We start from the raw sequence: 18,666 nt of genomic DNA, 5'->3' as shown, positions 1-18,666 counted from the left end.
CTTAGAATAAAGGGCCACCCATTTAGAACTGAGATGAGGAGAAATTTCTTCTCTCAGAGGGTTGTGAATCTGTGGAATTTGCTGTCTCAGAGAGCTGTGGAAGCTGGGACATTAAATAAATTTAAGACAGTTTCTTAAATGATAAACAGGATAAGGAGTTATGGGAGCGGGCAGGGAGGTGGAGCTGAGTCCATGATCAGATCAGCCATGATCTTATTGAATGGAGGAGCAGGCTCGAGGGGCTGTATGGCCTACTCCTGCTCCTATTTCTTATGTTTTTATGTTTTTATGTTCTTATGTTCTTATGTAAGCGCGGGGGTGCAATTAAAAAGGATATAAGGAAAGCAAAGAGAAAGCATGAAAGAATATTGGCAATTAGGATCAGGGAAAACCCAAAGATGTTTTATAAATACATTAAGAGCAAGAGGATAACTAAAGAAAGAGTGGGGCCTATTAAGAGACCATAAAGGAAATTTGTGTGTGGAGGCGGAAGACGTGGGTATGATTCTTAATGAATACTTTGCATCCGTTTTCACAAAAGAGAGGGGCGATGCAGATGTTGCAATGAGGGAGGAGGAGTGTGAAATATTTGATGAGATAAATATAGTGAGAGAGGAAGTATTAAGGTAATTAGCAGCTTTGAAAGTGGATAAATCCCCAGACCCAGGCTGTTAAGAGAAGCAAAAGAGGAAATAGCAGAGGCTCTGACCATCATTTTCCAATCCTCTCTGGCTACATGTGCTGTGGCAGAGGCCTGGAGGACTGCCAATGTTTAAAAGGGAGAAATGGATAGACTCAGAAATTACAGGCCAGTCAGCCTAACTTTGGTGGTGTGAAAATTATTGGAAAATATCCTGAGGGACAGGATAAATCTTCATTTGGAAAGACATGGATTAATCAAGGACAGTCAGTATGGATTTGTCTAGGGAAGGTCGTGTCTGACTAATTTGATAGAATTTTTTGAGGAGGTAACCAGGGGGTTCGATGAGGGCAGTGTGTTTGATGCAGTGTATATGGATTTTAGCAAAGCTTTTGTTAAGATCCCACATGGTAGACTGGTCACAAAAGTAATAGCCCATAGGATCCAGGGCAAAGTGGCAATTTGGATCCAAAATTGGTGCGGATGCAGGAAGCAAAGATTAACATTTAACTCTCTTATTGTTTCATTAATTAGATAATTTCTCGATGGAGCATGTGTCAATGCTTTAAAAATTATATCACTTCCCTGAGCTACATTAACCATTTCATCTCTTGCCGTTGACAAGTAACTGAGCATGTCTGGGAATTCAGTGCAAATTCACCATGCATTTCTGCATGCTAGTTGCCTCATGCGCAACATCTGCACTCTTACACTGTATTTCGATGTCATCCGATACAAGTCATCTCAGGCTTTCAGGTAATCTTATCAAAAGATTGTCTGGAGATCTTTTCTCATCTTCCACTGCATGTTTCAGGTAGTGGCCAGGTTATCAATACAACTTTCTTAAAAAGTTTATAGGCAAGGACACAAATGTTTCCAAGAGAAAGATATTAATTAATTATTCTTAACTGCACATTCCTGACTTTCACTAGAATGTTAGAAAAATTCCCATTTGGTGGTGTAATTTTTCTGTTTCTATCTTGCATCTTAGGGCATCGCATTAATTACTATTCATATCCATGAGCTCTGGAGTAACCTTACTCTCCAATACAATATTAAAGATTAAAATTTTTTAAAATTCTTTCTAACCAACTATATTGTGCCCAATAATGAGTCCATCTCTGACTCTTCCCTTCACTTCCTCAACTTCTCCGTCTCCATCTCTGGTGAAAGGCTTTCGACCAGTATCCACTATAAGCCCACATACTTCTACATCTACCTGGACTACACTTCCGGTTGAGTAAGGACTCCAATCCATTCTCCCAATTTATCCATCTCCGCCACATCTGCTCTGATGATGCCACCTTTCACACTAGTGCCTCTGACATGTCTTTCTTTTTCCTCAACAGAGGATTCCCCTCCGCCATGGTTAACATGGCCCTTGACCGTGTCCGTTCTATTTCCCACACCTCTGCTCTCACCACTTCCCCTCCCTCTCAGAACCATGACAGGTTTCTCCTTGTCTTCACCTTTCATCCCACCAGCCTCCACATTCAACAGATCATCCTCCGCCATTTCCGCCGCGTCCAGCGTGATACCACCACCAATTGCATCTTCCCCTCTGCTCCCCTCTCAGCATTCCGAAGGGACCGCTCCCTCCACGACACCCTGGTTCATTCTGCAGTCACCCACAGCATCCCCTCCCTTTCCCACGACACCTTTTCCATGTAAGCGCAGGAGATACAACACCTGTCCTTTTACCTCCTCCCTTCCCACTATCCAGGGCCCCAAATACTCCTCCCAGGTGAAACAGCGATTTATTTGTACTTCTTTCAACTTAGTATATTGTATTCGCTGCTCACGATGAGAGTCTCCTCTACATTGGGGAGACCAAGCATAGATTTGGTGACCGCTTTGCGGAGCACCTCCATTCAGTCTGCAAGTGTGACCCTGAGCTTCCGGTCGCCTGTCACTTTAATTCTCCACTCCATTCCCACTCTGACCTCTCTGTCCTTGGTCTCCTACATTGTTCCAACGAAGCTCACGCGAGCTCAAGGAACAGCACCTCATCTTTCGTTCAGGCACTTTATAGCCTTCTGGACTCAACATCGAGTTCAAGAATTTCAGAGCGTATCTGCTGCAGATCTTTAGCTCCCTTCCCCTGCCCCCTCCCCCCCGCGCCCCCGCGCCGCATCCCTCACTCCCCACAGAACCTGTTTCTTTCTTTTTTTCTTCTTGTCTCTAATGGCAGCTGGTCATTATCCCGCTATTCGCACCCTATCTTGATTAATGTTTTTCTAACTCCTGGCATTATCATTTGGATTTGGGCCATCATCCCTTTTGTGTCTCTAATCTCTCCTGCCTTCCACCCTATCACAGACCTTCCCTTTTGTACTTTCTTCCCCTCCCCCTTTCAGTACTTGTTAAGAATCTGTTCTTTCTGAACACTCTCCAGATCTGACGAAGGGTCATCGACCCAAAACGTTAAGTCTGCTTCCCCTCCACAGATGCTGTCTGACTCACTGAGATTTCCAGCATTTTCTGTTTTTATTTCAGATTCCAGCATCCACAGTATTTCGCTTTTGTATATTGTGCCCAAGTCCATTTTATCATTTCCAACTTATCACAAATCTAAACGAGTATTGTTGTACTGACAGGTTTTATCAATGTTCAATTTTATTTCTCCACAAACTTTTTTTCTTGATACACAGCATTTAGTAGTTCACCTGGATAGTTCTCAACTAGTTTTTTTTAATAAAAGATTATCCTTTAAACTTCAGTTAGATTTTCCCTTCTCAAGTGCTTAAAACTGCAACTCATATTAATTTATCTTAAAGTCGGGTTTTTCACAATTTATAATCTCAAAAAAACTTTCAGTAACCAAATTAAGAAAGCAGTGCTTTGTTACAATTCAACTTGATTTAAAACAAAACCATACATGTTAATTAACAAACTTAGCAGCACACAAATGGTTAACAGCTTCTCCACAGAAACGTGGGTGGAGCAAAAACAAACATAATAGATACCTTTCTTTTTTAAATACAGACTTCCACACAAACTGAAATTCCAGCATCTCTTTTAAGGTTCCTTTTCACTCAACAAATATTATGTTTTATCTTTCTCAGTACTAAAGCTAAAGCTTCGTGTCGGTTTCATTTTCTTTTTTTAAATTCCCTGATTTTTTCCATCCTTTACTGAGTTCTCAGATAGGTTCATATTCAACTTGGATCTTTGTTTCTGTTTATCTCCCACTCTTCTGCTCTTTATCTTTTTTGTTTCTCAAGTTTGCACGCTTCGCACAGAAGTGAGTTGTGTAAGCCAGTTTCTATCCGGCTTCTTGAAGTTTAGACTTTTTCGCATCCACTTGGGATATTATCGCATCCAAGTGCTTGGAGTAACTACATCCGTCCTATTGGATGACTCTGATAACCTCTTTCTCATTCATTTGGGATACTATTTCATCTAAGCATTTGGTGTAACTATATCCATCCTCTTGTGAGGAGAAATCCACACCCTGTCCCCTTTCCCCACTTCCACTGAATTAAACCTATGTGTGGCATATTTCTAACAATATCTATTATAAATATATGTGCATTTTTTTAAATTTACGAATTCACTTGTTCATTGATTGTTCAATAAATGTGCTTGTTCGTTAAAGTCAGAGAAAAGGTCAGTGATGCTCTGCTGCTTTTCAAAGACATGAATAGAGTCCTATGAGAGTACAGGATAAATCCAGTACCAAAGACATTTTTTTTTAAGTTTTCTGTTCATTTCTTGAGAATGTTGCCAAAACTTAACTTAAATATCACAGCAGGTGAAGCTAACTTTGAGATTGTGAGGAGCCAAATACTCAGCTCTGAGAGTAATCTAAAGAGAAATGCTGAAATATCTAGGATAAGGACAGAAAAGACCCCAAATCCTAACAGTAGCTTCCAAATTTTATGTTCATATGTAACATTCTAATGCTAAATATTATAAAGAAACAATTCCTTTGCAGGACAAATTGAACAATTTAATCTTACTTTAACTTGCTTCTGTTAAAATTCTTATTTGCCACACATAGGTTTAATTCAGTGGAAGTGGGGGAAGGGGACAGGGTGTGGATTTCTCCTCTATGATCCCACTTGAAATTGGTCAGGGTCGCAGCAGAGAATGAGGGGAAATTTGCCACCTCACTGCCGCGGCTGAGATTTGCTTACTTCCACCCAGGCCGGGACCATCACTGGCTGCTGTTTATCAGCCTCATGCTGCATGAAAACCACAGATAATGGTTGCACTAGTGGATTTCCCTCCAATCTGGCCTTCTTACTGTCACTACCCAGGACTGGTGGTAAAAGACCCAAGTTCATCCATAGGATGGAAAGGCCTCATAACTGCCTCCTCTCCCTCCAAGTTGGGCCCAGGACTCACCCGATGAAGGCATTGGTCTCAGTCAAAGCCTTCTGTGGATGACCTGCTGCCAACTTTGGATGGCTTTTGCCCTTTTAAGGTCCCTCCCTGTCTCTTCTAGTACTGCAGTGGTGTCCCTGCTGCAGCTCAAATAAGATTTTCTGCCCTTGCACTGCAGGCTCAATTTTAACAGCAGAATTCCTATTGGGAGCCTGGTGTGTGTACAAAATGAACCCTAACCCAAGAAAATGGATCAGGGTTGGGTTGGATCCAGATGGCGGGTGGAAATGCTGCCCCATTCAAACTCTACCCCCAAGAGGATAATTTCTCCCTCTAATGTGTACCTGTATTTGCCATTTATATAGATTTCACTTTTCATATTGAGTGAATTGAAGTATCAATCCATTAAAAAAAGTGATTTAATTAATTTAAATCTTTATTTGTCATGACAGCGCATGAAGATCTCTCCCAACATTAGTCCAGTGTGTAGTCTTATGATCATTACCATATACTGGTATTTTGAATGTCATTCTGTTAGAGGGTTAATGCAAATCAACAACCTTTTCTTGCTGCTGTCTTTATTTGATGAATGTATGTAGAAAAATAATTTGACAGTTCTGGTGATTGTCATGGACAATAATGTAAGAGGTGATAAATTTTAATCAACGTATGCTGCTTTGTGCCTGTACCAAAACGGTTTTGCATAATAAATTGGACAAAATGCTCAAACAGATACAAGTTATCAAAACTCTTCAATTTTTATGCCAGCACACTCAGAAAAGCAATTGACAATGGGGTAAGAGCTTGATGCCAGTTTGATACCTTCCTGGTGGCTGAGGAGCTGGTGCAATTTGAAATGATCACTTGAGAGATGATATGCTATTCGATCTTCTTCAGCCAAATCAAATGGAATTGATATTCTGACACATTCTTACACACTTTTTGAGGAGAAATTGCCTACACCCAAGTACTAGGTGTTGAAATATTTATCAAGTAGTTCCAGAAAAAGTTTAAAGGTAAGTTTGAAGAAGAATTTAATCACAACATTAAACCTTCACGTAGCTGTGCTGCATCTGATCACTTTAAGAGCATTAGAAAATGTGGAACATGGAAAGACCATTTAGTTCTTCATGCCCATTTCTTCCACAGACCTTGTCTAATTTTTCTTTTACGGACTCTACCTCACTTTGTTGATCATGTTTCAAAAAATTCCACAAAATTCCTTACTGAACCAATAACAAAAAGCCTCCACAAGATTTAAATGCTCCTACACCTTAATTATATGAACATGGGCAGTTACAGAAACGTCCTATTAGGAGGTTGGCTTTTGTTGGGGTTCTAACTTGGTCTCTTAGTGATTACAATTGCTGTCAACTCCTATCAAAGGACAAACTTGTTGGCACCATGCATTAAAGGAGTGGTTTCATGAATGACAGTTCTGCAACCAAGCAACTTGATATCTGCATTGGGGACAGCCATTTGTAATTATTATAACAATTTAAATAAAATTGAGCTTTTGAAATCTCCAGGGAAATATTTCATGTGTAGCTGCAAAACTGTGGAGGAAAACACTGAGAGGAAACCATACTGGGAGGTTGCTCGAGGTGTTAGAGAAATGATACTAAATAGCTGAGCAGAAGAAAAAAGTAAAACGGAAATTCTTTCAACAGAGAGAAACCATGGCAGAGCAAATAGAACAACTTTCTTTCCAGTGTTGTAAACTTTATTTTCTTTTAGGTTACCGAAGTAAATAGACAATGGGCTAGAATCTCCACTTTTTTTGCATGCTTAACGGCCACTTAACGCCCATTTTACCGCTGAAATGACGTATAACATCCATATATCGCCCATTTCAGCACAAAATGGAAACTGACGGGCATTTTTAGGACACTTATTGCCGAGCGTTACTTCCCCGTGTGCTTAACGCTGAGAAAAAATATTATCACCCGCCCACCTTTTTTGGGCGGAATCATCAGATTGGCGAAATCAATGCCCATAATATCGCCCAGCGTTGCTTTCCACACGGAATTAATGCCGAGATTCAAAAATACCGCCCGCCCACTTTTTTTTGTTGTTAAGAGCACATCTGGCGAAACAAATGCCCAGGAGATCGTCCACCGTCACTTTCACCATCTCGCACACATATCGCCCACAATATCGCTCGTCCAAAAAACCGCCCAGAAAAAGTGGAATTGCTCTGAACGAACGCCAGCGGTGTGGCTGGCATTTTTAAAATCGCAGATCACTTCATTCAAAGGGCTTCCTCAACTTTGGGGGAGTTTGCATTGACTCTGGAGTTCTTCTCGGGTGAAGTGAACATATCAACAGACATATTTTCAGACTCTGGACTATTGTGGGTTTACTCTAGATGTATTTTAGTGAGGAAATTATTGCTTCTGATCAATTGCTATTATACTTTCAACACAATGGGGCCACCAAACAATATCTGTGCTTAAGTAGCGCTTCAGATGTCTTGGCCACTCAGGAGGGGAGCTACAATACAACCCCGAGCAAGTAGCTAAATTCGTGGTCCGTGTGCTCGATGCTGCACAACCTGGCTATCAGGAGGGGCCATGAATTGCCAGAAGGCACTGATGCTCCACCTCATGAGAGAGAGGGAGAGGACGACGAGGGGCTGGACACTGACCTAGGGCCAGACACTCAGGCTGGATATGCAACCATGCCCACGACCCCCTCCAGACCGCAGGAAAGGGCCCCTGGTGGCTACATAGCTGCAAGACTCTTGCGTGAGCTGATATCAGAACGATTTGCCTGAAAGAGCATTGATGTGAGTGACAACGCTGACACACTACTGTGTGTGTGCAGCTCAGACATCAATGGTGCCCATCAACTTGGTGCCAGTTAAAGTTTACTTTGATTAATGTTAAGTTGTATTTAACCCTTTCATGTTAAGGATTCATCAGTGTGTAACGGTGCAGCTATCTGAGACAATGCACAACAAGGTTATGTTCAATAACAAAAATGTTATTCCAGCATTGGTCTGAAATCATAAGTATCACAGGCAAAAGCACCCAACCCCCGCCCACACCCCACTTTTCCACCATTGACATCAATCAAATGTTCAACATATCCAGCAACACAGAATACAAAGGCAAAGCAGGAGCGTGGCTCCCAGCCCCCATACATTACAACAAATTGCATGCACCCAGATGAAGATATAACAAAGCCATCACCTGCGGACATGCACCTCACTTTCCTTCCCCCCCTCCCCTTCTTCTCCCCACCTCTATCCCTTCCCTTCCTCGGCACCAGGCCGAGGAGCTCCTCAGGCGGTGCCTCATTGGGGGGAATGAAGGCAGATGCGGTCATTGCACGGGTATGGGAGTGGGGGGTGCTGAGGAGGCAATATTCTCTGATGCAGAAGCAGGATCTTGGTCCTTGCTTCTCATCTGTCGTTTGCAGTGGTGGTGCGGAACCTAGGGGTGGAATGCCACACTCCGGGACCATTGGGAGGTCTGTGCCAGCAGTGTTCCTGGCTATCACATCTAGGGCCTTCGCCATCCACAGAATGTACTCGGTCATGGTGGCCAGCTGTCAGAATATGCCCCCTAATGCTGTCGGAATATGCCCCCAAATGCTTCGATGAACTGGTCACCAATGTCTACAGTCCTCCTGGACAACTGTACCATCTCTCCACTGTCATGTAGCGCTCGTGGAACAGACCTGCCGCGTTTACAAGACCTCCGTGGTGCTGGCGCCGTCCTGGGGACAAATGGGGTGCCCTGTGGTGAGGTGCTTGGGGCCGGTACCTCTAGAGTGGAGGCGGGAATGGCCGGAGGATCACTAGATGGCCTTGGGATGGAATGGCTTCTGGAGCGTGTAGATGCAGGTTCCTCGAAGTCCGCGCTCATATCCGTGAACAGACCCAGCGGATTGACGGGTGAGTATCAGATCTCCTCAGCACCAGATGTTAGATCGTCCAGAGAGTCGGGCCCCACCCCCCCCACCTTCAGGACTCTGTGGTCTTGCCTTGGGACGCGCTGCTGGCTGAGCTGCAAAACACAAATGAGGTTATTAGAGGAGAAGGGGGTGCTAGGGTCACAAGGTGAGTCCAGCGCTACACACAGCATATGCACGACAAAAGCAGCACCACTCTCAAAATCATCACAGACATCACATTTCATCACCATCAACACATTTGCATTCCAATGATTTTCATTAGGCCAGCATTATTTCTATGACAATTTTAGAAATCATCTATCATATATGATTGTTCGGATATGAGTGGGTGTGGCATCTATTGACTTCACATCATGCAATGGTGTAAGCTTTACTCACATGGCATCACTTCAGGGTCTGCAGATGCGTCCATGGCTGTCCGGGGGTGCTTCCCCACTAGTGTGAGCACACGCTCCTCCATCTCAGTGATGTCGCTGGGGACTGGTGGCCCCCCACCAGCTCGCCTCTGCACAAACCTCATCGTCGATAGCTTCTTCTGTAAAAGGTGACAGGACGACATGGCATGAGATCATTGCATGATATCATTGCTAGGTACTGTCACAGTGACTGATACAACACATAACCGACAGATGTAGTAATGATTATTATGAAAATTATCATTCTTTACCTAAAGACGTACACTGTGATCACAGGCTTTGAGTAAAACATTTCCAGTAAAAGTGCAAGACCTCACATCTGATGATAGTCACTCATGACTGTTACAAATCAAATTATATAAAAACATAAGTCCATGTAAATAAATGTAATACTTACTCTTGCGGATCCCATAATGTCGTTCCATCATTTGCGGCATTGGTTGCCCTCACGAACCTCATTGGTCGTCGACGAGACCACCTCTGCTATCTTGGTCCATATCCTCTGGTATGCCTAAGGACAGCCACATCCTCCCTGTGTCAAATCACCCAGCGTGACTCGACCTCCTGCTAGAGAGAGGCATTTGCCTCGTCCGAGAACCTCCTGGCTCTTTTGCTCCATCCAACGTACTCCTCTCCCACCTCACTGCTGTCTCCAGCATCAGTCTCCACAGTCTGCTGTTATGCCTCCTCCTCTCTCTCCATTATAGGCCAAATTTGGGCAAATATGTGGCTGGTATCAGCTAATTTTTGTTTGGCTACTTGCTGTGAAGCTCTAAGGTCTCCCTCCTTCCTGCCAAAGCAGCCACACCGCACCCAGACACGCCTTCAGTCCCTCTGAGCTCCCTCTCTCTCTGTCTCCTCTTCTGCACATGTCATGATGACCCTTGACCTCCTGAATCGTGGGACTCGAGCATTGCCATGCCGTTGCTAAGGACGGCCATACTTTATGGCGGAAGGTCAAAAAAATTTAACGTTACCGCCCATTTTATATCGCTCGCAGTAACGGCAATTTTCAAAAATGGAGACTAGGTGCTTTGAGAATGTGTGAGAAGCCGGCGATCTGAAAACCCTTTTTTACCGCCCATGCTGGAAATGGGCGAGAACCACAAAAGTGGAGCTTCTAGCCCAATATTTTCTACAAAGTATTATTTTTCTGTCACTATTGCTTGAACAGAAATATATATTTTAGAGCAATCAGATGGCAAATGAAAATGAACTTCAAACATAAGATAAGTGAAGTCAGAAACTTGTGTCATGTTGACAACAGTTAACCAAGTAAAATATTACCTTCAAATAACAAAAAAGGCTAAACAGAACTATAAGAAGCAAATAGATTATTCCAACATAAATAATATTTGTATGACATATTTCACCATTTCCCATCATTAGAAGTGACTTCTTTAAATATGTCAAATAAACTATATGTTGCAGAAAGTAAATCACTATTTCAGGTTGTTTTTATGTACAGATTTGAGGAAAATAGATTTGACTATAAATGTGCAATTCCTCAAGGTCTCAGGGTGTCTACAGGCATGTAGATCACGGCTTTCCAGTAAGTTAGAGCCAGGTTCCTCCCTCTCCGAATCTGAAGACATTCTGAACAAATATCTGGAACTGTCTGATCAATCCAAGGTAATATCTATTTACAGATCTTCATTTTGTAAAACTGCATGTGTATGCTGGGAGAGGGCTATTGCTTTTTCTACTTATAATATTGGTGTTTTAATGTGAAATAATAACTAGACTGCACAATGTCAAACTAGATTCTAATGGTAGGAAGCCCACCACAGTACTGTTGCAGGTCACATTGCTGATCATCACAGTCACAAATGGGTCACAGTACAACTTCTGAAAGTATAATCCCCATTTAAGGATGATAATTTAGCAAATTTGTAACGCCTACTCAAGTGTGTTTTTTAGCAAAATTATTGAGGAAGTTTATTCTGCTGGAAAGCATAGCTTTGCTAGGCCAGATCACTCGTTCCTTGGTGTTCAGGAGGACTCTAATTCAGTAATCTGTGCCGAGTCTGAGAGCTTCCTTTTCTCTGCTTTAAAACACATTCTTGCCAGGCTGCTTCAGTAAGGCCAGTGTTGGAGTCACTACAGTCATTTGAATGCGAGAGAATGATTCACAAATGGACTGGGGGCTAATCTGGATCTAGAGCCCAAGAAAACTTGCTCCAAATATATAAATGTCATGCCCACGTGGTAAGCATTTTTCATGGGGTCAAGCAGTTCTGGATTAGATCAGAAGTCAGTCTTTAGTTGTGACCCCCATTAATATTAATGGAGCCACTTTGTCACCATAGCAGCTGCGAGGCCTGAAATAGTGATCTCTACTGTTCTTCGAAATTTGACCTTTTTTAATCTTGGGGAATATTTTTAGAATTTTATTTTACCCAACAACTGGAAGGGAGCACTTTGAACAAAAGTTACATCTCCAGCTATTTTTCCTTTTTTAATAAACAGTAGATTTTTTTTTTTACTAAACAATATTGCTAATTAAATGTTTTCTTTGACTATGTTTCATTTTTGACAGTACATCAACATTTTTTAAAAATTGCGTAAAAATATTTTTGGTTAAAAAATGAAGTAGCAATTTTACAATCAGGAATAAATATGTAATTATGCAAATAGAAGTTGATCCTTTGTTAGGGTGTATCTAAGGTGGTGCATAATATGGTAAAGAAATATTATGAAAAAGGAAAGACTGCTACCAAAATGAAAGCAAAATACTGTGGATGCTAGAAATCTGCAAATAAAACGGACAATGCTGGAAATACTCAGCAGGTCAGGCAGCATCTGTGCAGCGAGGAAGAGAGTTAACGTTTCAGGTCGCTGAAAGTTTAGCAGAGTTGAATAATTGGAGGTACAAGGAAGCTTCAAGTGTGCGTAGGCTTTAAAACATTGTTGTGTTTCTGTTTGTTAATGTAACACATCTTACTGCAATTATATATTTGTTTTAGGAGGTAGAAAATGAATTAAAACACATTACAGACATCATCAAACAGGCAGAAATGTTTGAAGTCCCAGAAGTAAAGACATTTTCTGAAAAGTTTATTATCCTGAATACAGAATGGAAAGCATTGTGTCGGAACCTGAATGCACGGGTTGAACACTTACAATCCTACACAACCTTTTTGAAACAAGCTGAAGAGGTGATTTTTTTATCTTACTGAAAAATGTCCAAGTTTTAACAAATATTATTGTTGTGCAGCGCTCAAAATGCATTTGTTGATTATTTAAGTTAACAAATGCTTTCTAGATCTGAGATTAGCAAAATATTAATCTTATATTATACTACAATTTTCAAAATGATTAAAAACATTCATATTAATTTATAACAATGCACACATCTATAGGGATCACTCATATAATCTAATTTATAGCAACAAAAGGAACATTTTATTGATCAAATTGACAAAAGTTCACCAGGGAATAGATTGTTTGAGCTAAAGTCCATGGTTTAGGAGATAGTTGGCTTATTTTGGCGAAGTTCTTAAAATGGACTTCTGTTTTTGACAGAGCCATATTTTTCCACAAGGCTATATGCAACTTTAAAACATAGGAATTATGTTGAATAAATGAAGTGGAGGCAGAGTATTACATTTATCATAGTTGGCATGTAACTGATGTCCACAGTGCAGAAAAACAATATGTTCAGTTGAGTACTTATTTTTGCAGACTTATTTGAATACTCAGTTAATAAAGTTACTAACATTGCATGTTTTGCCATGTATTCAGTGAGTAGAGTACTGTTAATGGAGGTATTTTCTTTGGTTTGCACCATTGCCTCATTATCCACTATTCAAATGAGTCTTAATATTTTTAATATTTTTAACTTTATTTTTCCCAACGTGCTTTAATTGCCCAATTTCCATTTCTCTCACCACCCACTGAGTGAGACCACCAATTTAGTGCAAATTTTTACCACATATGATACATTTTGTACGAGCACTCAATAGGCTACCTCTAATGATGAACACAAAATATGCTGTATAACCATTAGATTAATGACAGATCAAGAAAAATATGATTTCCTGAGATTTAGTGCACATATACCTCATGAGAAGCAGTAAAGAAGAACACAGGCTGGCTCACAGTCTTCATGGTCATATATTTATTGACATTTTATTACTAGTACCATAGTTTTGACAGTTTTAATCTATTTGCCTTTATTACTTTGTGCATTTTTAAAGACATCTTTGCAGTTTGTGCAATGTCACAGTATTACAATTTATTTATTCTGATTAAAACACTACTTGTTTTTAAGTTAAAGATTTGTGTATTTTAAAAAACATGATTAGGTGGTCCAAATGTTGTTATTGTATTTGTTTTAATTAATTCTTTAGTTTATAATTCCTTAACCGCGTTTAATATTTTAGTTCCTCATCAAACTAATCAGAATATTTCAAGATTAAATTGTCTAATGTGGACTTGTTTTTAAAGTATCCTGCATCACATTTGATATGAATCAGGTTGAAGCATCAATGCGAAGCTTAGAAGATTGTTACCAGTCTCAATCTGTAAAGGACAATGAAGAACATTTTAGGGCAGTGTTGGAACTTGCTGATTCCAAATGGCAATCAGTCCTTAAGAGCTTTCTTTCACTCCAAGATCTGGGGTTCAACTTCAAGAGTGCTGTAAATATGGTAAGGATTTCAATTCAATCATTTTACTGCAAATTCCTCAGTTCATTTTGCAAATATAGGATTCTAGGTTATTTGTGCTTCAAAAATGTATTTAGTTATACTAGGGATCCTCTTCTTGCCCTGTAGCCCTTATAGAAGATATCTGACCTGTATTTTTGTAGATTCTCAAATCAGAATTCCCAAATTATGTTCCTAGTTTTGTATCACCTACGTCAGTTGGTATATCATGTAGTTTTAATGTCATGTGGCCAATTTTAATTATTTAATTTTCCACGGAAAAGAAAATCAGGCACGGTGTAAGCAAGCTGCTAATGCATTATTACTCATTTTGCACTACAGCCTCGGACAAATTTTGCTCCAAAGAATTTCAAGAAAAAAGTGTTTGAATTCTTTTTAGAATTTTTTTGAATATTTTGACCAGGTTGCCTTTTTTTATTGTTTGGTCTGCATAGCTGGTCATTCAGGGTAAGTTATTTTTCTAACCCCCTTGCCATTTCTCATTGGTAGTTTCCTAACCTCTTCCCTTGCTCTTGATTCATAGTCCCTACCTCTTCAGTTTTGATTTGCTGTTGCTGCCAATCCAAAAAAAGCTTAGGCAAAAGTATTACAGGAACTTGCATCACACTTATTGGAAATAAATGCATGCTAGATGCAAGCATTCTAATATAGACATATAGATGTTAATTTAATATTTGGGACTACAAAACAGCTGAATTTTAACATTGTATTTGATGTTTTCAGTGAAGATTTACTCATATAATGGCTCTGTGTGACTGAGACCTGACAGCACTATTAAGTAGATTTTTTTCGATATCCACTAGCAAGCTAGTTATTGATAGCTTTTCTGCCTTTGATGTTTAAAATAAAGCTCAACTAATTTATTTGATATAGTCTCCTTTGGGACTACTTGCTAACAGCTAGCTTTTGTTTTACCTCATTCTATTACAAACAGCATCAGCTCACTTGACAGAGCAAAGAAGGCAGCTTCATAATTAACAAGGCATCCAAAGTGCAAAGTATCAGATGTCAATGCTTGACTATATTTGGCATCTTTGCCAACCTCTCACATTGTACTTGTCTACTGATGTTTCTGCAGTTTATTTTCAGATTCATTATGTGTTTGGAATCATTGCAATGGAATCCTCTTAGTGTCTTGCAAGGCAGCCTACTATACAGAGAACAGTAAACTGACTCAACTAGACTGCAGATAACATTCCACATTACACATTATTACTTTTTATCTTCATTCTAATAAATACATTTTTTTAATGATGTAGGGTGAATCTGCACTTAACAGAAAGGAACATGGCAGCTCTGCAACTGGTATTTGAATCCGACTGTTTCTATTTGAGAAACTGAGATTGCATGAAAACCTCTGAATAAAGCACTGCCCTTCATGATAATTCTTAATTGCCATACAAAACTTTAATTTTATTAGGTTACTATAATAAACCTTGATCTAGACCCAGAATGGAAATGAAAATTGAGATAGATATATAACAAGCAGCTGATTCGATATCAGCTGTTTTGCACTATTGCCCAAAGTCCAAATTACCTCCAGTATGTGAAGGTTATATTGCTAAGCATATGAGTTAGATGAACAAATGGTTTATGGAATACTGTGGCTCCTGCCGAGACTATGGGAATGTCTTCTGTGGATGCAGCTGGTAAAGTTAAATATAAGCTGGATTGTAAGAATAATATACTAGAGAACTGACTTGATTTTCTTTGGAATTTTATCTTCTTGGAAAATAATTTGTGGTTATTGACTTCCTCAGGAGATTCAATTAATCAGGTACCTGGGGTATGGTAGCATAGTGGTTATGTTACTAGACTAGTACGCCAGAGACCTGAACCAATAATCCAGAGACGTGAATTCAAATCCCACCATGGCAGCTGGGGAGTTTAAATTCAGTTAATTAAATAAAATCTGGAATAAAAAGAAAGCTAATATCAGTAATGGTGACCATGAAGCTACCGGATTGTCGTAAAAACCCAACTAGTTCTCTAATGTCCTTTAGGGAAGGAAGCCTGCTATCCTTACCCAGTCTGGCCTATATGTGACTCCAGACCCACAGCAAAGTGGTCGAGTCTTATCTACCCTCTGAAATGGCCAAACAAGTCACTCAGTTGTACCAAACCGCTGCAACAAAGTCAGCACTGTTGGGAATATCTTCACTACAAGGACTGCAGTGATTCAAGAAGGTGGCTCATCACCACCTTCTCAAGGGCAGTTAGGGATGGGCGATAAATGCCGGTCTTACCAGCGATGTCCACATCCCATGAATGAATTAGTTAAAAAAAAAGGTAGGGTCCATAACACGACAAATTGCACATATCCACTGGAAGGAGTAGATTTACGGAGCTGAATGACAGTTTCTTGTGCCAAGCATTTGTTCGTATCCTTATTTCCTCACTGCTATTGTGGCATTTTATTTATTTTTTTCGATCTTGAATTGAGTGAAATAGGCAGATAATACTTCTGGCCATAACAGGAGCAGTTTTATGGGTTTAACTATTTGACTTGTTTTGTGAATGGACAGGTGCAAGCCAGATGAATGTATACGTGCATCAAATACTACAAGTACTAATGATCTGAAATTTTAGTGCCATGGAAAAAAATTCTGGTATTAAAATGTCATAGAAAAGGGGTCCCCAGCTGTGGCCTCCTGTCACTGGTTTTCCTGTCAGGCAGCCAGTTAGGCTGTCATTTTGGCCTGTTGCTGGGTGGGAAGTGGAATAAAATAATGTGAATGAAGTTCTGCCATTAAATTCAGCAGGATCTCCACAATCCCGGCTTTGCTGGGTTCTTAGGCATTCCCCGCACCCTGCCTGTTTCTCCATAAATATTGGGCCCATGGCTCCGATTTTGATGTACTTAGTGCTCTTATTTGGGCATGAATGGGAAATCAGGATTCCTACTGGGTTTGAGCTCCACTCCTATCTTCCAGTCAGGCCTGTGGTGGTCATATGAAGCTCCTGTCCAAAGCAGGTGGGAGATTCAATTGCCTATTGAAAAAGGGTCAGGGAAGAGCATCTCTACATTTCCCAGCCTACATGCATACTGGATGGTGAGTCTGCAGCATGCTCGTGGAAACTTATTGGGCAGGGCCATTCAGTGAGTGTGAAGGCAGAAAGGCATTTCAGATCTGAAGATTGCAATGTCAGTGTGTCCGACCATTTAAAGGTCTTTCTAGTTTTTTTTTTCTATTTCCCTTTCCTGCTGGCGTGAGTCTTTGTGCGAGTTATCATTATTATGCTTTTTTGACCCCAGTCCCTTTTAATAGCACCAGAGGGTTTGGCAATAGGGATCCTCCTAGTTGACTTGTTTGGAGGAAGAGAAGGATCTGTGATGGACTATCAAGCAGATCAGCTTGCCTGATTGGTGCTCCGTGCTCTGCCTCCGCACCTCTACATCTGCTGAGAGAGGCTACATACTTTGCTTTTGTTAAATACTTGTATTGTTAGAGGCTTCTCTTCCTAAAAACAGACCCCGATGAGCCTGACTAACCATTCTGCTGGAGGATTTTTCCAAAGGATCCTAATCACATCATGCGATTATTTACATGGTACTGTATTAAATATAGCATGACAGGGTAATCAAGAACCGATGTTGTCTTGTTGGCCACATCTGCCAAGCAGCCGCCTACCATTCTGCAGCCCCTGGAAAATGTGCCCGGGAATGAATGTGTTAGCCTGCCTTTTTTGGGGTATTAGACAGCAGAGAGGCAGATGCCAAATTGTGCCATCTTCTTGAGGACATCCACAGCTACCATTCAGCACAGAACTTTCACACACGCCTGTCAATAGTAACAGTCAACTCTACTGCAACATTTTGCAGACATACTGCAGTGCAGACCTATGGAATCATGCTGTGGAATGTCACAGAAGGTGGCTCTCCTCACGAGCAGCTAATACAACACTGTAGCAGCCATTAAACGGGGGTTAGGGGGTGGGTGCTGGGCTGCTCTCTCAACTGACTGCAGTCTCATGCCGGTATCTAGGGCTCCCTTTCCCTTTCTTGGCTTGTCACTTCTCAATCTACAACTCCTTCACCATTGAAAAAGGCTACCGGTGGGTTTGAAGTGTCTTTTAAGGCTCTTCAGGGGCTCTCTGAATTTTTGTCCCTTCATTGTTACATTTATTGGCCCCATCCCTTTAAATTTCACTTGTACATTATGTCCCCTCCTATTACTAGGGCCATTTCTGGATCAATTTGAGTTTGTACCTGACATTGTGAATAATTATGCAAATATGCTTATACTGGAGAGTAAAGTGCTATTTGCAGTTGAGATTCAGGTGGGTTATTAAGCTGTGCAAACCAAATTAGAATTAACTTAAACCTGAAGATAAAAATTGGTCCCACTGACTCAAAACGTGAGATTCTGGGACATTGTGTTCACTTAAGCTATTGGAATGAAGTGTGATTTGTTTTCTTTACACAATATGATTTCATATTGAATATACACTGCTATGGATAGTAATTCAGTAAAGACATTTTGGTTTAAGAATAATAGGAGAAGATTGTTCTCTCCTCTAGCTGAGTGATAAGGATAAAGCTGGTCATTTTAAAGCTTTCATTTCATCTTTAGAAAATCCAAATAGAAACTGAACAAAGCTTGGTGTTGGTTTGATGTGATTGAAGTGGCCTAGATCAGGAAGGCTTGGATTCATGATTTGCAGTTCTGGTCATTGCTAACATTCTGAT

At 40.6% G+C, this 18,666-nt stretch overlaps 1 protein-coding gene across 5 annotated transcripts in view; it reads left to right on the top strand.

The window, feature by feature from the left end:
- ccdc141 (coiled-coil domain containing 141) overlaps positions 1–18,666 on the top strand; it is a 320,905-nt gene that overhangs the window by 193,066 nt on the left and 109,173 nt on the right. For all 5 annotated transcript variants that reach the window (XM_070875793.1, XM_070875794.1, XM_070875795.1 and 2 more), the window contains exons 10-12: positions 10,819–10,938; positions 12,273–12,464; positions 13,785–13,958. In XM_070875793.1, coding sequence (XP_070731894.1) covers positions 10,819–10,938; positions 12,273–12,464; positions 13,785–13,958 — 486 coding nt within the window. The remainder of the gene's footprint in view (positions 1–10,818; positions 10,939–12,272; positions 12,465–13,784; positions 13,959–18,666) is intronic.

The sequence above is a fragment of the Pristiophorus japonicus genome, chromosome 3, assembly GCF_044704955.1.
Source record: "Pristiophorus japonicus isolate sPriJap1 chromosome 3, sPriJap1.hap1, whole genome shotgun sequence".
In the NCBI taxonomy this organism is placed as follows: domain Eukaryota; kingdom Metazoa; phylum Chordata; class Chondrichthyes; family Pristiophoridae; genus Pristiophorus; species Pristiophorus japonicus.
Note: the sequence above shows the minus strand (reverse complement) of the source record. Positions and strands in the feature narration are given on the sequence as shown.